The sequence below is a fragment of the Scyliorhinus canicula genome, chromosome 17 (genome assembly GCF_902713615.1).
Source record: "Scyliorhinus canicula chromosome 17, sScyCan1.1, whole genome shotgun sequence".
NCBI lineage: Eukaryota > Metazoa > Chordata > Chondrichthyes > Carcharhiniformes > Scyliorhinidae > Scyliorhinus > Scyliorhinus canicula.
The window spans coordinates 22,448,295-22,472,558 of record NC_052162.1 but is presented as its reverse complement, the minus strand read 5'-3'; the positions used below and the strand labels follow the sequence as shown (position 1 = coordinate 22,472,558).

Below are 24,264 nucleotides of genomic sequence, written 5' to 3'. Positions count from 1 at the left end.
GTCTTACAGAAAAACAGAAGAGCCATACTCAAGGTTCAGCAACCATTTGTACTAGAACCACAAGAAGACATTGTGAGCACTCCTGAGACAGTTGAAAAAGAACCAGTTCAGAATACAGAGACACAACAAAGTCAAAAAATACAAAGTCAAGAAGAACAAGAAACATCATCAACAACAAATGAACATGACACAAGGTCACAGGTTCAACTACTACTCCGAGGATCAATGAGACAGAGACTGAAAATGTGATGAGCTGTGAATAGTTAAATGCATAAACAACTTTGCATATCATGTAATGTAAAAAAAAAGTTAGAAATATAAATAGTTACACTTCCAAACGAAAGGGGGAATATAACGAGATGCATAAGTTATCTTGTGTATAATGCTGTAAACGACCTCCGCTCAGTAGGTGGCAGTATAAATCTACCATGTGACTGTACCTTGTGGAGTTGGGAGTTAGTCATCTTAGTGGATAGTCGTCTTTGCAGTAGCTCTAAGATAATTGTTTAGTATTTGTAGTTTGTTATATATTTATTACAGTTATCTTTACAATGCATTTGTGTTATAATAAAATACATTAACTAGTCAAAACTATATGTTCTTCTGTGCACCATTCACATTGGCCAGGGCACAAGAACATAACAAGCCTCTCTCTCTCTGCACTCTTGATGAAGTGCTCCCTCTTTCTCTCACTTTATTGTCATCCTGCCTCTCTCTCCCTGTCCGCGTTCTTTATTTAAGTCCTGCCTTTCTCTCTGAAGCCAATCTGCAAACCATCCCTTTCTTATCATTGTATAGAACATAGAAGATAGAACATACAGTGCAGAAGGAGGCCATTCGGCCCATCGAGTCTGCACTGACTCACTTAAGCCCTCACTTCCACCCTATTACTGTAATCCAATAACCCTTCCTAACCTTTTTGGACACTAAGGGCAAATTAGCATGGCCAATCCACCTAACCTGCACATTTTTGGACTGTGTGAGGAAACGGGAGCACCCGGAGGAAACCCATGCAGATACAGGATGGAGGAAGGTGCAGACTCTGCACAGACAGTGACCCAGTGGGGAATCAAAACTGGCGCTGTAAAGCCACAGTGTCAACCACTGTGCTACCATGCTGCCTGTATCTCCCTTGTGTTCCCCCTTCTCCACTCTGTCCCCCCTGCTACCCACTCCACCCCCATGTCCTCCCTTCCCTATCTCCCCCCTTGCACTCCCCACACCTGCCCCTGTGGTTTCCCCCCACCCCCGCCGCCAGACCCTCCCTGCCGGGAGGTGAGCCACGGCTCCCCCCCCCTTGTTCTCATACCTCCTGCGTTAGCTTTCCCCGCTAGTGTGGTGGCCCCTCTCCTGGGGCTGATCTTACCCCTTTCCTATGCCTGCTAGATTTCTGTTCCCTCTTCACCCTCGCCGGCGCTCCACAGCCCATGCCCTTTCCTGTGGTTTAACATTTCTGTTCAGAGCGAGGCCAGTACTGTCCCGTGCAAACATGGTATAAGTCCATCACAGATCTTTTCTTTCTACCCTTTTTTCTTTCTCTGTTTCGCCCTCAGCGCTGCCTTGTCTGTTCCTTGTCCAGGCCCTTCGTCTGCACAACGCGTCCACTTCTGCCGGGGTGTTGAAATAGAGTTCTTTACTTTGGAACGTGACCCAGAGCCCATGACCATAAGACCATAAGACATAGGAACAGAATTAGTCCACTTGGTCCATTGAGTCTGCTCCGCCATTCAATCATGGCTGATATTTTTCTGATCCTCATTCTCCTGCCTGCTCCCATAACCTCTGGATCCCCGTATTAATCAAGAACCTATCTATCTCTGTCTCAAAGATACTCAGTAATTTGGCCTCCACAGCCTTCTGCAACAAAGAGTTCCACAGATTCACCAGCCTTTGGCTGAAGAAATTCCTTCTCATGTCTGTTTTAAAGGATCGTCCCTTTAGTCTGAGATTGTGCCCTCTGGTCTCGTTTGTTCTACCAGTGGAAACATCCACTCCACATCCACTCTATCCACGCCTCGCAGTATCCTGTAAGTTTCAATAAAATCCCCCCTCATCCTTCTAAACTCCAACGAGTACAGACTAAGAGTCCTCAACTTAGAACATAGAACATAGAACAGTACAGCACAGAACAGGCCCTTCGGCCCTCGATGTTGTGCCGAGCAATGATCACCCAACTCAAACCCACGTATCCACCCTATACCCGTAACCCAACAACCCCCCCCCCCCCTAACCTTACTTTTAAGGACACTACGGGCAATTTAGCATGGCCAATCCACCTAACCCGCACATCTTTGGACTGTGGGAGGAAACCGGAGCACCCGGAGAAAACCCACGCACACAGGGGGAGGACGTGCAGACTCCACACAGACAGTGACCCAGCCGGGAACCGAACCTGGGACCCTGGAGCTGTGAAGCATTTATGCTAACCACCATGCTACCGTGCTGCCCCAAACTGTGCCTCATAAAACAAGCTCCTTATTCCAGGATCATTCTTGTGAACCTCCTCTGGACCCTATCCAAGCCCAGCACATCTTTTCTTAGATACGGGGCCCAAAACTGCTCACAATACTCCGAATACATGTTTGCGAGGGGTCGAGATAAAGTAGACAGAAAAAACCCATTGCTCTTGGCAGAGAGTTCAAAAACCAGGGGTCACAGACTCAAGCTAAGTAGCAGAGGATTAGAGGGGACATGAGGAAAAATGTTTATACGCAGAGGATGGTGGGTGTCTGAGTTGGTGGTGGAGGCAGACACCTCAAACTCTTTTTTTGAAAAGTAGCTGGATCTACATTTTAGGTGCTGTAAGCTGCAGGCTGTGGGCCATGTGCAGGAAGGTGGGATTAGAAAGGGTGTCTTTGGGTCAGTATGGACAAGAATGGATGAATGGTCCCTTTCTGTGCTGTTTCACCTCTATGGTTCTCAGGCCTTGGCTACAATACACTCTTCCCCCAAACTCAAAGAGCCCACTGACATTCAATGCTCAACCTGACACATGAAGGCTGGCCATGTGGGCAAGGTAGCCTATTATAGACATCTAAGGGAACCAGGACTCAACATAAACCACGACCCTCAGGAAAAGAAAAATCTTGAAAAACAAAATTCTACTCAGAGAAAATTTCAAGGAGCGATTCCTCAGCAAACATTGGCCATCAGCCTGCAATGTCACACTCGTTGTCAAGGACTGAAATTACACAGGAAATCTACAAGTTTTCTGAGTTTTAAATCAATGGGTTTCACTTCTCAAAGTGCTGGTTGTGTACAAGAGCGATCAATTCTCTCCCAATTAAAAATAATGAGGTCAAATTTCTGTCTTTGCTTTCGGTATTTGCAACTGAGATCAGACCAAATCTCCAGGAAAACCTCCTGCTCATTCTCACCGCACAGAGTGATGTTAGCACAGTGGAGATATGGCAAAACAATGCAAGAGTGCAAAAATAAAACACTGCAGATGCTGGAAATCTGAAATAAAAACTGAAAATCTTGGAAATACTCAGCCAGGCTCGGCAGCATAGCACATAGAACAGTACAGCACAGAACAGGCCCTTCGGCCCTCGATGTTGTGCCGAGCATTGTCCGAAACCAAGATCAAGCTATCCCACTCCCTGTCATTCTGGTGTGCTCTATGTGCCTATCCAATAACCGCTTGAAAGTTCCTAAAGTATCCGACTCCACTATCACAGCAGGCAGTCCATTCCACACCCTAACCACTCTCTGAGTAAAGAACCTACCTCGGATATCCCTCCTATATCTCCCACCCTGAATCTTATAGTTATGCCCCCTTGTAACAGCTACATCCACACGAGGAAATAGTCTTTGAACGTCCACTCTATCTATCCCCCTCATCATCTTATAAACCTCTATTAAGTCGCCTCTCATCCTCCTCCATTCCAAAGAGAAAAGCCCTAGCTCCCTCAACCTTTCCTCATAAGACCCAAGACCTAAACATCTGCGGAGATAGAAGCAGAGCATATGTTCCGGGTGCGATAAAGACCCTTCCTCAGAACTGTAGAATGATAGAAGTGTAATAGGTTTTCAGAAGTGAAAGGGCTTAGTGGGGGTGGGGGGAGAACAAAAATGAAGATCTCTGATAGATAGGAGAGGAACACTGGAACAGAAGTGGGCCATTCAGCCCTCCGAGCCTGTTCCACCATTCAGTTAATTCATGGTTGATCACTGGGGGCTTGGTTAGCTCAGTTGGCTGTGGAGCGATGCCAACAGCGTGGGCTCACTTCCCGTACCCGCTGAGGTTACAGGCCCTGCCTGCCGAACCTTGCCTCTCGCCTGCGGTGCGTGGTGGTCCACCACGTTAAATCACCACCAGTCAGCTGCCCATCAAAGGGGAGAGGGGTCTGTGGTCCTCTGGGACTGTGGCGATATTTACAGGTTGGTCATCGACTTCAACACCACTTTCTTATACTATCTTCACTTCCCTTGATCTCATTAGTCATCAGAAATCTATCAATTTCTGTCTTGAACATGCTCAATGATTGCACTTCCAAAGTCCTCAGACTTACCAAGAGGCTGGTGGGGTAGGGGGTAAGGATGAGGGAAACCCTGACATGGGTTAGGAAAGGGAAAGGAAGGAGTGAATGTAGAAGTGAGAAAATATATCAGACATGGTGGTGGGCCCTGATTAGGGGCTGATAAATGGCAAGTACCATTTGTGCCACACAAGTGCCAGGCAATAATCATCTCCAACAAGACTTTGCCTAACTATCTCCCATTGGCTTTCAATGGATTATTGATCATGGTCCAGAAAGGCACAAGTCAGCAATGTGATGGATTTTTTTTCACTTGCCCGGATGAGGAGTACAATTCCAACAATGCTCAAAAACATCAAGGACAATGCTTGATTGGTACCAGATCCATCAGCTTAAATGTTCACTCCCTTCACTACCGATGCAGTGTGTACTCTCTACAAGATACTTAGCAGCCACACATCAAGGCTCCTTTGTCTGCACATCCAAAACCTGTGACCTCTACCACCTAGAGGATAAGGTTAGCAGAAACAGAGAACCCCACCGCTTGCAAGTTCCCATCCAAGTCATACACAATTCTGACTTGGAAATGTATCGCCATTCCTTTATTGTCGCTGGGAACTCCCTTCGAAGAGTGTACCTACACCACGTGGATGTCTGCAGTTCAAGAGGGCAGCTCACCATCGCCTTCTCGCATTGAACAACGTTCTCGCATTGGACGGCATGGTGGCACAGCGGTTAGCACTGCTGCCTCACAGCGCCAGGGACCCGTGTTCAATTCCGGCCTCGGGTGACTGTGCGGAGTTTACACGTTTTCCCTGTGTCTGCGTGGGCTTCCTCCGGGTGCTCCAGTTTCCTCCCATAGTCCAAAGATGTGCAGGTTAGGTGGATTGGCCATGATAAATTGCCTCTTAGGGTTCAAAAGGCTAGGCAGGGTTACGTGGAGGGCTTAGGTAGGGTTTTCGTTCCAAGGGTCGCTGCAAACTCGATGGGCCAAATGGCCTCCTTCTCCATTGTAGGGATTCCATACTTCTCAAGGGTAATTAGAGATGGACAATCAATGCTGGCCGAGCCAACCGCGCATTTCATGAAAGAATTTTTAAAATGCCATGGGGAGGAAATTCTTGGTTGAGGTAAAAGAAAGATTCATCAGAGGCACTTGATTAGAGGTTCATCATCTGCGATGGAGAAACTAGGAGAATACAATAGAGTCATTACTAGAAGTAGCTGCAAAGAGGCGTCGCCAAGGTAACAGTTGGAATCCTTGGGCTTGTCGTCAATGTTAGCTATTAGCCTTTCCCCAGAAATGGAGACAGAGAAGTCACCAAAGGGAAAGGAAGACTCAGAGATGAACCAGATGATGGTGAGAGAAGGGTTGAAATTGGAAACAGAGTCTATGAAATTTCCAGTTGAGCAGGAAGCATCACCAATAGTCGTCAATGTAAGAAAAAAAAGTGAAGGTGGAGGGGGGCATGAGTAAGACTGGAACAAGGAATCTTCCACATCTCTCACAAAAAAAAAGCAAGCGTAGCTAGGACCATCCAGGTACCCATGGCAATACCTTTTACTTGCAGGAAGTGAGTGGGGTTGAAGAAGTTGTTAAATGCGAGAACAAGTTCAGTTCTTTGAGCCAAGATGCTGGCAGAATCTCAAACTGAACACAAGGATGTAGTTAGCATGAAACTCACAGCCAGGCATTTTACGTATGAGTCTGACCCAGAACCACTGATTAGCAAATGTCACTTTTATTAAAACTGCAGTGGCAACCTGCAAAAAAACTCCTTTACAACAAAGGTCACGGGTGAGTCAAACATTTCAGTGTGTGGACAGACTGTGAGAGGGAAAACAATCCGAATTGTCATGAGAACGGGAGAAAGGGATCCCCCACAGAGAACCCCTGACTATAGGGATCCCCCATAGAGGCCCCCTGACTAAAGAGGTCCCCTGACTAGAGGGACCATCCCCACAGTCTCACTGCCCCCCTCCCCACCACCCCCAGAAAAGAGACCCCTGCCTGGAAGCTAGAGAGTGGTCCAGGCAGGGGCAGTGACAATAATTATAACTGTAACACTTATCTGGACGCTCCACGTGTCTATTCCTGGAAAGACAATGGCTGTGACATGAGTTTCAACTCCGCAGATCCATTAGCTGCAAGCTATTCCTAACTTTCTAGCAGTGGGCTGTGATTGACAGCTTCCACCGACCAGCTGCAACCTTGATTCATTCATCTCCCTTCATGGATGAGTGACTCTATGTGGTGAAACCCTGCCCTCAAGAGCTGGGGTGCGGGGGGGAGGTAGATTGGGGGAGGGGGGGTCTGGAGACTGTGGTGGGAAGTCTGAGGATGTGGAGAGGCAGGAAGTAATTGAGGCCTTGGCAAGGCGTTCCTTGCCGAGGCCAACAGAGAGAAAGTGTTGAACACTCTGAGATAGAACTGTTTTCCCCACCGACCTCTCTTTGATAGCGCAGTCGAGAAACCATAATGGGACTCTGTATTTTGGGCATTAAATCGCACCATACCTTTTTAAAAGGGAGAAAGCAGCATAATGTATTCATATCCTATCAGCATGCTCAGAGTGTGATGATGCAATGAACATCTGATCTGACCATCTTGGCATCTGTCTCTCTTACAGGTTCTTCCCAACAGTAGAACATACCTTCACCATCGTAGTCTTCACTTTGGACTGCATGTTTGTGTCTATGCAACAGAGCTCAGCTTCAAAGATTCTGCCCAAAATGTATTAGTGAGCTCTATGTGGGTATCACATGGGTGGGTACCATGGAATTCCCTCCATGCCAGCTAATGCCATTAAAAATAAGTGGGTGCAACTTCCTTAGTTTCAATGGAGCTACCCTTGACGTTGGCGCCTGAGGGTGCGCTGTAGTGCCTTGATCTTACCCGGCCTGAGTTAGAAGTTCAGATGACATAGGAATTCGGTAATTAACTGGGATTGGAGTGGAAATCCGGCACGCATTGTCACTCTGAGGAAGTTCAGGGCAAAAAAGTTTCAACATATTTCCCCTTTCCAAATCTGCCCCTGGACATCACGGGTTCCTATCATAACTATGACTATGTGGGATTTCCATCTGATGACCAGTATCAGCCCTGAATGCATTTGAATTCCTGGAGTCAGGAGCATAACATAATGTTTTGTGGACACCTGCACCATTTGTAATGGAGCTGGGGTGTCCCATGGCAGGGGTCAATGTTAACTTCAGCAGCAATACATCACTCTGTTAGTGTCGGATGATTACATTTAAATATATCTGTCTCCTTTAGCGGTCACTCTACTATCAGTTTCACTCCAGCCCTCAGCAGCTCATTCTCCTTACTTGCAGACAATGACCAGTTAGGAGACATTTAGAGAGGTTGAATTTATATAGCATCACCTCCATTCTACCCCAAAAAGTACTCCAATTGTAATTAACTGCTTTTTCAAGTCCAGCAACTGGGAAACAGTCGCTGACGGCTGTGACCTCTGGAGGATGACTGTTTGGAAGTGCATTGATGTGGAGATGCCGCCGCTGGATTGCGGTGGGCACAGTAAGAAGTCTCACAGCACCAGGTTCAAGTCCAACAGGTTTATTTGCAATCACAAGCTTTCGGAGCACTGCTCCTTCATCGGGTGAAGTGGAGTCAGGTTCACAAACACAGCAGATATAAGAAAGACACAATTGCAGGATAATTACAGATAGGAATGTGAAGAATGGTTGAAATAGGAGTCTTTACAGGTAAACGAGTCTTTACAGGAACAAACAGTGTGAGTGGAATGAGCGATAGTCACAGGTAAGTGAGGTGTGAATTGTCTCATGTTAGGACAGTTAGTAGTATCTGCAAACCCGGGCAGCATGGTGGGGGTTACATGGAATGTGACATGAAGCCGAGATCCCGGATGAGGCCATCCTCATGGGTGGGGAATTTGGCTACCAGTTTCTGCTCGGCGATTCTGCATTGTCGTGTGTCTTGAAAGCTGCTTTGGAGAATGCTTACCTGAACATTGGAGGCTGAATGTCCTTATCTGCTGAAGTGTTCCCCGATTTGGAAGGGAACACTCCTGCCTGGCGATTGTTCCGCCATGTCTGTTCATCCATTGTCGTAGCATCTGCATGGTCTCTCCAATGTACCACGTCTCGGGACATCCTTCCCTGCAGCGTGTAAGGTAGACAACGTTGGCCGAGTCGCATGAGCATGTACCGTGTAACTGGTGGGCGGTGTTCTTATGTGTGATGGTAGTATCCATGTCGATGATCTGGCATGTCTTGCAGAGTTTACCGTGGCAGTGTTCCGTGGTGTCGTGGTCGTTGTTCTCTTGAAGGCTGGGTAGTTTGCTGTGAACAATGGTCTGCTTGAGGTTTGGAAGTTGTTTGAAGGCAAGTAATGGAGGTGTGGGGATGGGCTTGGCGAGATGTTCGTCATCATCGATGACATGTTGAAGGCTCCGAAGAAGATGTCGTAGTTTCTCCGCTCCGGGGGAGTACTGGAAGATGAATGGTACTCTGTCGGTCATGTCCCGTGTTTGTCATCTGAGGAGGTCAGTGCGGTTTTTCACTGTGGATGTCAGAACTGCCGATCGATGAGTCGGACGCCATATCCGTTCTTACAAGGGCGTCTTTCAGCGTCTGTAGGTGTTCCTCCTCGTCCGAGCAGATCCTGTGTATATGGAGGGTTTGTCCTCCATATTCTTTAACATGTTTAGGATGGAAGCTGGAGAAGTGGAGCATAGTGAGATTATCCGTAGGGTTGCGATGAAGTGAAGTGCTAAGGTGTCCATCCTGGATGGTGATGCGTGTGTCCAAGAATGCAATCGATTCTGGAGAGTAGTCCAGGGTGAGTCTGATGGTGGGATGGAACTTGTTGATGTCATTGTGTCGCGTTTCAGTGATTCTTCCAACACATTCCAATCTGTAAGTACCTTGCAATTGTGCCTCTGCGTATATATTCTTTGTGAACCTGCCTCCACTTCACTTGATGAAGAAGCAGCGCTCTGAAGGCTTGTTATTTCAAATCAACCTGTTGGACTTTAACCTGGTGTTGTGAGACTTCTTACTCGAAGTGCATTGAAATACGTGAGCAGGAACAAAAAGCTCTGCTGGCCAAGAAGACGGCCCAGGGAAAACAGGTCAGAGAATCGTGCAGGGCTGGACATAGGCTGGCTTTAAAGGCTTGATTCTTTGATCCTGGGGAAAATGATTCCCCGATCACCGAGTGTATGAAGACACTTGCACACCTGCAGTGGAGAGCTGACTGCTGGATTTACTAAAGCCAGCTAAATTTAACAATTTACATGTGACTCATGGGCACACTTGAACTTAGCACAGTGGGTATAATGAAAGAAGATCCACTGAATCCAGAGCTTTTAAAGAGATTCTGCTCAAGCCTAAAGAAATCAAGGTACTGGAGTCTCTTTAAAGGCATTAAAGTGGCCATAGCAGCTTTTAAAGACCTTTATGAGGCAGGTGTAGAACTCATGGGTTGGTTCAAAAAGCAAACAGTGCAACAGGAATGAGTGCCAATTGTGGGCAGAGCGGTGCTGTCTTTGGAATTAGGTCCCAATCAGGATTGTGAAGCATCCACACAAGAATCAGCAAAGCAGCATTGTTCTACCAGTGGCTCCATACAGTCTGGAAATCCAACATCATCAGCATGTCAATAAAGCTGTGACTCTAGGTGTGTGATCTAACAAAATGGAACAGAGTCCCATCGCGTGTGATTAGCCGGGTGTTTCCCGGAACTCGGGCAGCACGATAGCATAGTGGAGGGCAGCACGGTAGCATAGTGGTGGGCAGCATGGAAGCATAGTGGTGGGCGGCATGGAAGCATAGTGGTGGGCGGCACGGAAGCATAGTGGTGGGCAGCACGATAGCATAGTGGTGGGCGGCACGGAAGCATAGTGGAGGACAGCACGATAGCATTGTGGAGGACAGCATGATAGCATAGTGGAGGGCAGCACGATAGCATAGTGGTGGGCAGCACGATAGCATAGTGGTGGGCGGCACGGAAGCATAGTGGTGGGCAGCACGGTAGCATAGTGGAGGGCAGCACGGTAGCATAGTGGAGGGCAGCACGGTAGCATAGTGGTGGGCGGCACGGAAGCATAGTGGTGGGCAGCACGATAGCATAGTAGAGGGAAGCACGGTAGCATAGTGGTGGGCAGCACAATAGCATAGTGGTGGGCGGCACGGAAGCATAGTGGTGGGCGGCACGGAAGCATAGTGGTGGGCAGCACGATAGCATAGTGGAGGGAAGCACGGTAGCATAGTGGTGGGCAGCACGATAGCATAGTGGTGGGCAGCACGGTAGCATAGTGGAGGGAAGCACGGTAGCATAGTGGTGGCCAGCACAATAGCATAGCGGTGGGCAGCACGATAGCATAGTGGTGGGCAGCAGGGTAGCATAGTGGTTAGCACAGCTCATTCACAGCTCCAGGGTCCCAGGTTTGATTCCCGGCTTGGGTCACTATCTGTGCGGAGTCTGCACGTTCTCCCCGTGTCTGCGTGGGTTTACTCCGGGTGCTCCGGTTTCCTCCCACAGTCCAAAGATGTGCAGGTTAGGTGGATTGGCCATGCTAAATTGCCCTTAGTGTCCAAAATGATTAGGTGGGGTTACTGGGTTACTGGGTTAGGGTGGAAGTGTGGGCTTGAGTAGGGTGCTCTTTCCAAGGGCCGGTGCAGACTCGATGGGCTAAATGGCCTCCTTCTGCATTGTGAATTCTATCATAAGAAACACCATGTTATCGAACAGCCATTCGGGTAGATCGGGGCCTCGACAGGGAATGTGCAGCCTAGGCCGCACTTAGTCTCGTTCTTTGCACAGAGGAGCTTCACTCCCCGGAACTCAAATGGTGCCCGATCTCCCGAACCGCAACCCCCCCCCCCCCCCACCCCAACCCCCCAAACCCCCCCCACCCACCCCCCCACCCCAAACCCACAACCCCAAACCACCAACTCATCTATAAGGGGTACTCAGCCCCCATACCGGAAAGGGGTAGCCCCAGGCCTGATCCCCATCGTGTGCACAATTCCAGCTTGGCACCGCTTCTGCCAGCTGGCAGTGCCAGGCTGCCACCCAGGTGGCACTGCCAGGGTTCCCAAGTGCCACCACCAATGCCAGGGTGCCACCCTGCCCAGAGGGCAAGCACCTTGGGGCCTCCGATCCCTTGGGAGATCCCCACGAGTGCCATTCAGCCTGGTCCCCATAAACGACACTCGTCTGAGGTCTGCAAGGCAAGGGGGTTAGAATCCACGCCTTGATTAGATCGCGGGAATGTATATTAGAGTGAGACTAGCTGTCTCATTCTAATAGGGATTTGTCAGTAGGTTATCCTGCCCCCAATGGGCGGGATTCACATTGTGACGTCTTGCGAGATCGTGGCGGGCTGGGTAGATCCCGGAAGATGCTTTTTGGGAACAATACGGCTAGTAAATCTGGCCCTACATGACCATAGCAGTAACAACTGCAATACATGAAAATGAGACATGGAAGAGAACAGCAAAGGTACTTATGTTGGATGCCGTTCACCTCCATCAGATTCTGCGCATCACATGGAGAGATAGCGTCACCACTGCTGAAGATCATGATGGAGAGATGACGGACGTTGGCAGGACATGTCATTTGCCTTCCGGGCATATGCTCCACCAGAGTGACAGTCGAATGGACACCACCGAGCAGAGGCAAAAGACAGGACTAGCTTAAGAAGACTGGGCCAAATAGATTTAAGAAAGATCTTCAAGAGCGGGACATCATCTTGGCTGAATAAAAGAGACGGTGATTGACCAGGGATGGTGGTGGTGTCTTACCTCCCATTGTCCCACATGGGACAGGTGGAATTAAGTCTATGGGGGAGGCTTTGCATTGCTTTAGATGTGGGCAGTTAAGGAGGTTTGACGATTTGGCACATCAATGCACTCTGTCCAGCAGATACCTGACAGGAGGAAACTGACAGATTGACTAGCTGGAAATAGGTGCAGAAAATAGCAAACATGTTCCCATTACAAAAGGACGCATAGAGGAGTAAACAATCCAGGAAAAATTAGTTTTGAATTGCACTGGGTATTTTTTTCATGGCTGAGACTCATGTGGAAAATAGTCACACTGTACCAACTCAGAAAATGATTGAAGGCGGCAGTTATGACTTTTGTTTCAATGGCATTTCCGCCTCATTTTCTTTAGAATAAAACTGAGTCAAGTTGGTCGCAAGATCCCAGAATCCTCTATTTTCCTTGAACTTTCCTGAAAGTAAGACAAAATTCCATTGAAAAGCCTTGTTTATTTTCATTTGCATATTTGGATCTCACAATGGATGCTCTCAGCTAGCAGCTGGAATTTTAAACTAGCAAACCTACCTCAAGTACGGAGATTGTCTTTGCACCCAGAAGCGCACAAGCAGGACAACGAGACAGGCATTGAAATGTTTCTCTTCCCACACCGCATAGCACTCAAGGCAGACTTTCACCTGTTTCCACAAGCGGGGTCTTTCCTTGGAGCAGGTCACTGGCCTGTCGGGAGGCTTGAGGGGGCGTCACTCTGTATCAATTCATGGCCGTGGCTCCCGTTCTTATCGTTGGCCGCTGCCGTCTAAGAAGGATTTAGCAGCTTGATACCCAACCTGCCTGGCGGCGTTATGAACTTCCTCATCCATCATGTCCTGGGGTGAGATTTGAAACTGGAGCTCCTGGATCAGAGGCAGGGACACCATCCACTGCTCCACAAGACCTCCTAAGCAGATCACCTAGTCCCTGTTTGAATCCCTGAGCCGATTTGGTTTTAACTGGGGGTAGGTACAGAACACAGGGAAGAGAAATCACTGCACCGACACCTGCTAGAAAGCATATGTTGAGTTAAAACAGAAAATGTTGGAAAATACTCAGCAGGTCAAGGCCTCAGGGAGAGAAACTTGACTTTAACCATGTTTTCTTCACTGAAAGCCAGATTGGTCGGGAGCATTCTTGCTGCTAAACTATCAATAAGTCACATTTCTCGCTGACCTTTATTTGCCCTGGTTCTCCAAAATCTGATCCAATTTCGCTGCCTGGTATTACATCCAAGACCAGTAAAGTCTGCCAGTTCCTCAAACACAGTTATGTCCTGACAGAATCACTTGTTCTAAGCTTACATTTTAGTGGTTTCCAAAATACATTTCCAAGTATTTTTGATAATCATATCCAGTAAGTGAAATGAATTGACTTTGGAAATCAAACCCGGAACTCAATGGGATGAGTTTTTACGTCCCCCTCTCCTAAGGTGGGTACTGAAGCGAGGGGAGTGTAAAATTGAAGAGACGGGATTCTTCCCGGGAGCGTGCCCGTCCAAAACCAGACGCAATTTTGCACTTGGGCAGGCAGGTCCTCGGGTGGCAAACCTCCCCATTCACCTATCAAAGCCCTTAAATGACCATTTATTGTCTGCTTAAAGGCCTCATACTGCTCGGCCTCAATTTCCTGGTTAGCGGGTGCGGGGAGGGTGAGGAAGTGAGATTTACAGATTTCCCCGTCTAAGGCAGGAAGGTCCCTCTCCCCCACAGGACGTTGGAGCTCTGGGGCCCCCTCTTCCCTGGCCTACCCTTTTGACACCGCGATCATGCCCCTTCCCCTCCTGAAACCCCGGGACGTTCCCTACCCTCCAGCCCTTGGGACTTACCTTTACGAAGGTCCTGGAACTTTGTCAATTGGCCAACAGCTCTCACGGGCGGGATTTCCTTCCAAGGAGGTATTGAATCCCGTCTACTTCCACTCAACGTTCAAGTGAGCGTTAAATGGCAGAGGGAGTTAGAGAGTCAACTCTCTGGATGGCGAGCACCAATCACTCGCCATCCTTAAAGCACTGCGTAGTGTGATATATGCAGTGTTTATTTTTTCTGTGTTGATCGAGAACATTCCTCTTTTCGAAGCATTTATTCCCCTATTTTCAATTTTCTGAGCCGTGAAGGAGAGATGGAGGGATGCCCTTCTCTTAGAATTCCATCAATACAACTCTGAAATTGGGAAGAGGGCAAGTGGCCCACTTTTGCTGTTATTTTGCATTTTGCTTCTTGCTGCTAAATTGTAAGGTTCTGGGTTTGAGTCCCAATCCAGAGCTTGAGCGCAAAATCAGCTGTTGTGCAGCACTGAGGGAGTGCTACACTGTTGGAAGAGCCTTTCAGATGAAATGCTTAGCTGAGGCCTCATCTGCCTACTTGGTTGGATGCAAAGGATCCCATACACTATTCTGAAGAAGCAAAGTTATCCCCAATGGTCTGGCCAATATTTATCTCTCAGTTAACATCACATAAACAGATTATTGGCTCATTATCACATAGCTGGTCGTGGGAGTTTGCTGCTTTTTTTCTCGACATCACAACATTGACCACAATTCCAGGGTTTCACTGGCTATGAGGTGGTTGCGAAAGGCACTATGTAAATGCAAGTTATTCTTCTCCCCACAGTCGCTGTGTGATCTGCTAGGCATTGTTCAGTGTTGTCTGTTTTTATTTCACTTTTGCAGCCTTCACAGTGAGAGTGCTGTTTTTTTTTAAATTGCCGTTGAGTTTTGTGCAAGGAACAGGTTCAGGTTTAACTGTGACTGAATATCATTCTCTCACCCCTTGCCTAGACCCAGTAAGAGATTAGAGATGGCGGAAGAAGCACTTGGAAGGTGTTTTTGAGAATTTGGCAAACGTGGAGCTCAAGTCATATTGTCTTTACCATACAGAACAGTATTGGATCCGTACCTGTGCAGATGAAGCTTGGCAACCCGCCATAGATTAGGTCGTCGTTGTCTGGTAGAATGAACGGACATCGGGCCTGGACCTCCAGGCAGTATTGCTTACAAGGAATCCTGCGAGGACACAACAGCTGTGTGGCTTTGAAATACTCCGAGCACAGCCATGCTTTGTAGACTGCCTAAAAAAACAAGGGAGGGGATATTTGGGTTGGGGGGTTAGAGGTTAGAGAAAGAAAGAAAAACACATTTAACAAGAGTCTATAAGTATTTGGGCATCTGGACAGTTTAATGCAATCCATTTTAAAGTATTCCGGTTCGAACTATTAAACTATCAGTAAATTAGGTTCCTCTGACCTTTATTTCTCTTTATTCCCTCCAAAATCTGAACCAATTTATCTGCCTGATATTACATCCAAGACCAGGAAAGTCTGCCAGTTCTTCAAGCACAGATACGTCCTGACAGAATTACATGTTCTAGGCTTACATTTTAGCGGTTTCCAAAAAAACAACTTCCAAGTGTTTTTGATAATTGTACCCAGTAAGCGAAATTTGGATCTAAAACCTGAAACCCAATGTGATGAATGAAGTGTTTATTTATTTCTCTGATACAGAACATTACTCTTTCAAAATGTTTAATTCCCCTATCTTTGATTTTCTGAGCAATGAAGTAGAGAGGCATGCCCTTCCCACAGAGCTCCATCAATATAGCTCAGAAACGGGGAAGAGGGATAGTGACCCACACTTGCTCTTACTCTGCATTTTACTTCCTGTTCTCCTCCTTCCCTGTGGAGATATGTGTCACTTTGCATTTTCATTGTTTCACAGCAGTTCCCAATGACTGGATCTCATCTACCATAATCCAGACATTACGGGAGACACTTTTCGACTCCAATGTAACTCTGGTGGGCAGCAGCCTGCTAGCTCCACGAGTCAGAATCAATGAGAGGTCTAATCCATCGTCATACTACACTTGACAGTACGGTCATCCTATAGAAATGTTGTTGTGGCCATTTCAGAGACATGGATAGAGCAGGGACAGGAATGGTTGTTGCAGGTTCCGGGGTTTAGGTGTTTTAGTAAGCTCAGAGAAGGGGGCAAAAGAGGGGGAGGTGTGGCGCTGCTTGTCAAGGACAGTATTACAGTGGCGGAAAGGATGCTAGATGGGGACTCTTCTTCCGAGGTAGTATGGGCTGAGGTTAGAAACAGGAAAGGAGAGGTCACCCTGTTGGGAGTTTTCTATAGGCCACCTAATAGTTCTAGGGATGTAGAGGAAAGGATGGCGAAGATGATTCTGGAAAAGAGCGAAAGTAACAGGGTAGTTGTTATGGGAGACTTTAACTTTCCAAATATTGACTGGAAAAGATATAGTTCGAGTACATTAGATGGGTCATTCTTTGTACAATGTGTGCAGGAGGGTTTCCTGACACAATATGTTGACAGGCCAACAAGAGGCGAGGCCACATTGGATTTGGTTTTGGGTAATGAACCAGGCCAGGTGTTAGATCTGGAGGTAGGTGAGCACTTTGGAAACAGTGACTACAATTCGGTGACCTTTACGTTAGTGATGGAAAGGGATAAGTATACCCCGCAGGGCAAGAGTTATAGTTGGGGGAAGGGCAATTATGATGCCATTAGACATGACTTAGGATGTGTTGGTTGGAGAAGTAGGCTGCAAGGGTTGGGCACACTGGATATGTGGAGCTTGTTCAAGGAACAGCTATTGCATGTTCTTGATAAGTACGTACCAGTCAGGCAGGGAGGAAGGGGTCGAGCGAGGGAACCGTGGTTTACCAAAGAAGTGGAATCTCTTGTTAAGAGGAAGAAGGAGGCCTATGTGAAGATGAGGCGTGAAGTTTCAGTTGGGGTGCTTGATAGTTACAAGGAAGCGAGGAAGGATCTAAAGAGAGAGCTGAGACGAGCAAGGAGGGGACATGAGAAGTCTTTGGCAGGTAGGATCAAGGAAAACCCAAAAGCTTTCTATAGGTATGTCAGGAATAAAAGAATGACTAGGGTAAGAGTAGGGCCAGTCAAGGACAGTGGTGGGAAGTTGTGTGTGGAGGCTGAGGAGATAAGCGAGACACTAAATGAATACTTTTCGTCAGTATTCACTCAAGAAAAAGATAATATTGTAGAGGAGAATGCTGAGACCCAGGCTATTAGAATAGATGGCATTGAGGTGCGTAGGGAAGAAGTGTTGGCAATTCTGGACAAGGTGAAAATAGATAAGTCCCCGGGGCCGGATGGGATTTATCCTAGGATTCTCTGGGAAGCCAGGAAAGAGATTGCTGAGCCTTTGGCTTTGATTTTTAGGTCATCGTTGGCTACAGGAATAGTGCCAGAGGACTGGAGGATAGCAAATGTGGTCCCTTTGTTCAAGAAGGGGAGTAGAGATAACCCCGGTAACTATAGGCCGGTGAGCCTAACGTCTGTGGTGGGTAAAGTCTTGGAGAGGATTATAAAAGATACGATTTATAATCACCTAGATAGGAATAATATGATTAGGGACAGTCAGCATGGTTTTGTGAAGGGTAGGTCATGCCTCACAAACCTTATCGAGTTCTTTGAGAAGGTGACTGAACAGGTTGACGAGGGTAGAGCAGTTGATGTGGTGTATATGGATTTCAGTAAAGCGTTTGATAAGGTTCCCCACGGTCGGCTATTGCAGAAAATACAGAGGCTGGGGATTGAGGGTGATTTAGAGATGTGGATCAGAAATTGGCTAGTTGAAAGAAGACAGAGAGTGGTAGTTGATGGGAAATGTTCAGAATGGAGTTCAGTTACGAGTGGCGTACCACAAGGATCTGTTCTGGGGCCGTTGCTGTTTGTCATTTTTATAAATGACCTAGAGGAGGGCGCGGAAGGATGGGTGAGTAAATTTGCTGATGACACTAAAGTCGGTGGAGTTGTAGACAGTGCGGAAGGATGTTGCAGGTTACAGAGGGACATAGATAAGCTGCAGAGCTGGGCTGAGAGGTGGCAAATGGAGTTTAATGTGGAGAAGTGTGAGGTGATTCACTTTGGAAAGAATAACAGAAATGTGGAATATTTGGCTAATGGTAAAATTCTTGGTAGTGTGGATGAGCAGAGGGATCTCGGTGTCCATGTACATAGATCCCTGAAAGTTGCCACCCAGGTTGATAGGGTTGTGAAGAAGGCCTATGGTGTGTTGGCCTTTATTGGTAGAGGGATTGAGTTCCGGAGCCATGAGGTCATGTTGCAGTTGTACAAAACTCTAGTACGGCCGCATTTGGAGTATTGCGTACAGTTCTGGTCGCCTCATTATAGGAAGGACGTGGAAGCTTTGGAACGGGTGCAGAGGAGATTTACCAGGATGTTGCCTGGTATGGAGGGAAAATCTTATGAGGAAAGGCTGATGGACTTGAGGTTGTTTTCGTTAGAGAGAAGAAGGTTAAGAGGTGACTTAATAGAGGCATACAAAATGATCAGAGGGTTAGATAGGGTGGACAGCGAGAGACTTCTCCCGCGGATGGAGGTGGCTAGCACGAGGGGACATAGCCTTAAATTAAGGGGTAATAGATATAGGACAGAGGTCAGAGGTGGGTTTTTTACGCAAAGAGTGGTGAGGCCGTGGAATGCCCTACCTGCAACAGTAGTGAACTCGCCAACATTGGGGGCATTTAAAAGTTTATTGGATAAGCATATGGATGGTAAGGGCATAGTGTAGGTTAGATGGCCTTTAGATTTTTTCCATGTCGGTGCAACATCGAGGGCCGAAGGGCCTGTACTGCGCTGTATCGTTCTATGTTCTATGTAAAAACTTACCCACGCTGCATTTCTCGGGCAACTCACATGATACCTTTAAGAAATGCTGGCTAGGCTGCCCTACATCCAGCACCAATGTGTAGATTGCGCATGGTCTACTCATGGTATGTGCCAACTGTGTCAAAGTCCCACTACCAGGTTAGGACCCGATTTAATCATAGAAACAAGGCTGTTTTAGGCAGAAGTATCAGTCATGAAGATTAAAACCACTCGAGTATCAAATTTGGCAGTCGGTGGGCAGGGGATTATTTTATTGTCTGCCTATCACCTCTTCTTTCGGTGTGATTGGGCAACAGGGGAATAAAAATTGCCTCCTGTATATTTGATGTGGCAGAGATTATGTGATTCTTAATGAATATTTCCATTACAGTGGCGAGCACACTGTGCACATCCTGCATTGGCTATTAATCTTCCAGATGGAAGTTGAGGGCACAGATCTAAACTTTTACAGCATTTACTTTAAGAGCATGGCAAAGCATAAAACAAAAATCAAGAATAGCTTCATTTCACATGGCAATCATAACATTTCCTTCACAGAAATCATGAGGTGTCTATTTGTTCCCTCCAAAACTTCTGCCAGGACAGACTTGAGAATTTGTAAGTTCAACTCACAAACAGTTCACTGAAGACTTGGCATCAGTTCCGGCATCCTCCAATACATGAAAGGTGATAAGAAATGCAGCAACCAAATCCACTTCAGATAGTAGTGTCTTCATTGCTGATGGGCAAAGAGGTCAAGCCTTGGGATGAAGCACATGAAGCTGCTAAGTGTCATTGTTGTCTTTGGTGGTTGGCGTCCATTGCCAAATTGCTGTAGCTACTGGTCGCCATGGTAGTGCACACCACACCAGTGCAGCCATTTTCCTTTGTTTTCAGCTAGTGACTGATATGTACAACAATCAATGTCTCTCCAGGGCCCAGATGGACCAGGATTCTCCGAGCTCGCATCGGGTTGTAGAATTGGCGGGGGGGGGGGCGAATCCCACCACGCTGCTCTGACGCCGGGCTGCCAATTCTCCGGCCACCGGAGACTCGCTGCCAATCGCGCTGGCGCGGTTGCCACGGCAATTCTGCGCGCTCAACAGGCCAAGTGCCCGCCGAGTCCCACCGGCCTCGTTTGCGTATGGTTGTACCTGGCAGACCTCAGTATTCTGGCTGCGGGGGCCGTCTTGGTGGGGTGGGGAGGGCTACCAAGGTGGTAGCTTCTTTCCCTTTGCGCTCATCAAGATCTGCACCCACGTCCAATGGGCTGTTAGTTGGAGTGAACAAGAGCGGACATGCAATACCTTATCCCATTACCACAGTTTTCATGGCACTTGTAGTCATTATTGGTAGCTTTCTAACTTCATCGAAGCTGATCTGCCCCTAGATCCAGCCAAGTCCGGATCTTTTCCAGGAACAGTAAATGGTCTCTGTTTTCATAGAATGGTTACAGCACAGAAGAAAGTCCATCATGTCCTGTCTGTGCTGCTGTCTGCAAGAGCAACTCTCCAAGCCTTGCTCCCCGTATCCCTGAAACTTGTTTGTCTTCAAATAATTATCCAATTCCCTTTTGAAAGCCTTGAGTGAATCTGCCTCTACCACACACTCACACAGTCTACTCCAGATTCTAACCACTCACTCTGTAAAAAGGCTGATATTGACATTTCCTCTTTTGCTAATCACTTCCGCCATCTCTAATTAAATGAGTGACATCTGGTTCTTGACCTTTACATAAATGGGAGCAATCATTCGCCACCTGTTTTGTTGCAATCCCTCATGATTTTGAACACCTTTATCAAATCTCCTTTTAATCCTCTCTTCCCTAAGGAGAACAGTCCTCATTTGTCCAAGTAACTGAATTTCCTCATAATTGGATCCATTCTCATGATTCCTTTCTATATCCTCTCGTTGTGCATTCTTGCATGTTCCTAGCTGGAACAAGGTCACTTTACGAATTTGACCATGTGATGTACTAATAACATCATTGGCAGTTTGGGTGGGCTAACATTCAGTCAATTCTAGCAGCCTGTGAGAAAACACATTTCTAATAAAGCTCTTGTTTGTTTGTACCTTGGTGGTCTACAAACATACAAAACACCACATGGAAACTGGCGAGGAGGACATCGGAACCAACTTAGAAAACTCCCGAAGAAGAAAATAGAAAAATAGTCGATCCATGCGCAGACACCTGAAAAAGATCAATGAGCTAAAACTCTTTGCTACACCAAAGCTGACAATGGAGGGATGCTGGGTATTAGCAGCAGCTATCGATGGAATCAAAATTTTGCTGCAAGCTTTATCAACAGAAGCTTGCCATGTGCTCCACCCATAATGTTCTGCTCCCTGTACAGTGAGTAGCACGGAAGTAATAAATACCCTGAAACAATAGTTTAGAGGTCGTGTTCCAAACTCGGAAAGGAGCAAGCTGAGCTCAGGGTTGCTTCAAAGGAAAGGAGCGAGGTAGTACAAAAAACTTTGTGACATCTTTCTGCTTGCACAAGCCTTCCCATCGTAAAATGGCGAGAGTTTTTGACACCATGGCATCATACAAGGAAGGATTCTTTTTTCAGGCAAACAGGACACAGTAGTCACTATTTTCCTGAGCACGATGGAGTAGAAAACTTTCAACCTCCAGCAAAGTCTCATGCAATCAGAAAACCAGGTTGGAAAACGTATGGTGAAATTGTGGAGACATTTCAGCGTCACTTCCCACCTAAATCTTTGGTCATTGCCGAGAAGTTCAGATTCCATAAATGTAACCAATGAGGCGGTTTGTAGCTACTTTGAAGAAATTAGCTGAATACTGTGAATTTGGAGGTGTCTTGACACCGGGCTGGATTCTCCATACCCTGACTCCAAAACCGCGGCCGGTGGCATGGCGGAGGATTCAGTTTGATGCGTAATCGGGCCTGGCGCCGGTTCAGCGATTCTCCAGGAACCAAAATTCGGTGTCACCACGGAGTAAGCCACACCGCCTTGGGGGGGGGGGGGGGGCATTGCCAGAGGCCCCTCAGCAATCCTCCGTTCCCGACCGGCCGAGTTCCCGACGGCGTGGAACTAATCTGCTATTGCCGGTCAAGATGCTTGCGTGGCGGCTGCGGACTCAGTCCGCGGCCGCCCTGTTCGGGACGGGTGGATCATGAAATGAAAAATGGAAATTGCTTATTGTCACAAGTAGGCTTCAAATTAAGTTACTGTGAAAAGCCCCTAGTCGCCACATTCCGGCGCCTGTTCGGGGAGGCTGGTACGGGAATTGAACCATGCTCCTGGCCTGCCTCGGTCTGCTTCAAAAGCCAGCTCTTTAGCACTGTGCTAAATCAGCCCCAGATAACCTAGATAGCCAAAGGGGGGGGGGGCCTTCTAGACGGCCGGGGCATTAATGTGCGGGGGTTGAGGCTTGGGCGTGCCTCCGATCGGAGGGGGTCTCTTTCTTCGGTCTGGCTCCGCAGTCCGAGTCCGCCATGGAGCATGGCATGGCCGCTGGAGGCCACCGCCGAGCGCATGCGCGGCCGCTGACCAGAATTGTGGGGACCCATATCTGCAGCAAAGGAGATCTACACCGGGTCCCTGATAACCCCCTGAAGGGCTATGAATTTGTTTAACGTTTTTTTGGGAATTTCAGGAGTAAAGGTCCACCGCTTTTATGCCGGCGTGGGTACATAGTCTCAATAATGGAGAATCCAGCCCAGCATTTGAGGCAAGCTCGTGTGTTGATTAGGAAGTCAAACTATCCAAAAAATGCTGTGAACAAAAAACAAATTAAACCTAAAGAAGACTTTAACAGTCATGTTCTCTGTGGAATCAGCAACTAAGGAAGTCCAACAGCTAATTTTGAGCACTAAAATCCACAGACCTGAACACAGACACAAGTTCGAATTTGCGAGCGATGTGCAAAAACTCAGCATACAGCAACTGATTGCTGGTGCAAAGATGCAAATGCAAGAATTGTGGTAAAAGTGGGCACATCATACATGTGTGTTAGGGAACGAAACAACAAATTTCAAACAACAATTATAAAAAGCAAGAACCAAATAGGTCAAATCAAAAAACAAAGAGAGGGAAGATTATCCATGTGAAAATGGAGGTGGACACTGGCACAGCCTTTTTAATGGTCCCAGAAACTGTTAACAAAGAGAAACAAGAACATGTTGCCTTGAAATCTATAGAAAACACAAACCTATATCGGAGAAATGGGTCCATTAAGGGGCCGGCACGAGGTAACCGCGCGGCTAAACGGACAAATCCCTGCACACCGTTAAAGATAACTATCCAGCCCTAATGGGGACAACCTGGCTGGAGAGAATCAAGTTAAACTGGGGCCGAGGTGAATCTCATGTCGGGGTCCGAAGCAGATCCAACCAAAAGCCTAAAGGACAGAAAGTAGCAGCTGCTGAAGAAGCTCTGAAAGCAGCTGTGGCCAAGGCCCAGGCGGGCAGTGCTGGGACCGAGGTGACAAAGGCTCTGCAGGCTGGAACAAATATGCTGCAGGATGGAGAAACAAAGGATGAAGAGCTAACGGAAGATGCATATGAACGCTTTGACAAGAATGAAGGTCAAAAGTACACTGAAAAGTTCAGCGAGGATGTCCGGAATGCATTTACGTGCTCACTTTGTAAATTCCGAACCGTGGAGGAACAAGAAATTGAAGTGCATCTCGAAAAGCCTGGCCGTAAGGAAACTCTTTGAGTTCATTGGGAAATTTGTTCATGCAGTTTGGGAAAAGAGCTGCTGAATACCTTCGTGCATCAAGGGTCAACAAGTACAAAAAGATTGCTGATCGTAAATAACGGCAACAACAGGAGCAGAAGGAGCCAGCACAGAATCTCATGAAGGATGTTTGGATGGGAGTTGTTCCAGGCAACCAAATGGAAAGAGTTGGAGTTGCTCTGAGTGCTGTCTGCAACATCAATATTCCTTTCCTATTTCACTCCGAACAGCAGCATCTGAAGTCCATTAAACATACCAGCAGCAAGCATTACCATAACCTGACTTTGCTTAACCACCCAACCCTAAAGGCGACATTTGATATGTTGTTGAAGGGCAAGAACCCCTTTAGAAATCTTCAGGAGCAACAGATTCAATTGGAGAGGTTAAAAGTTGTATTCCAGAAACAAGACCTAAAACGCCAGGGTGAATGCAGTGAGAATGAAACCTTGAGGGGAGAGACGCAGGGTCTGACCGAGGCACTCCACAATCTGGAGAAGGCACCGCAGAGGCTATGCCACAGGATTCAGGTAAAGGAGGCCTTGGTATACAGTGTGGAGAGTCAGCGATTGGCAGCAAAAAAACATATCAACAGCTTGGAGGCAAGAACTCAAGAGG

The 24,264-nt window shown here is 47.3% G+C and overlaps 1 protein-coding gene across 2 annotated transcripts in view; it reads right to left on the bottom strand.

Annotated features, from left to right (window-relative positions):
* The window catches only part of LOC119952124 (transmembrane protein FAM155A-like), a 430,589-nt gene that overhangs the window by 38,871 nt on the left and 367,454 nt on the right, over positions 1-24,264 (bottom strand). For both annotated transcript variants that reach the window (XM_038775697.1, XM_038775698.1), the window contains one exon: positions 15,185-15,356. In XM_038775697.1, coding sequence (XP_038631625.1) covers positions 15,185-15,356 — 172 coding nt within the window. The remainder of the gene's footprint in view (positions 1-15,184; positions 15,357-24,264) is intronic.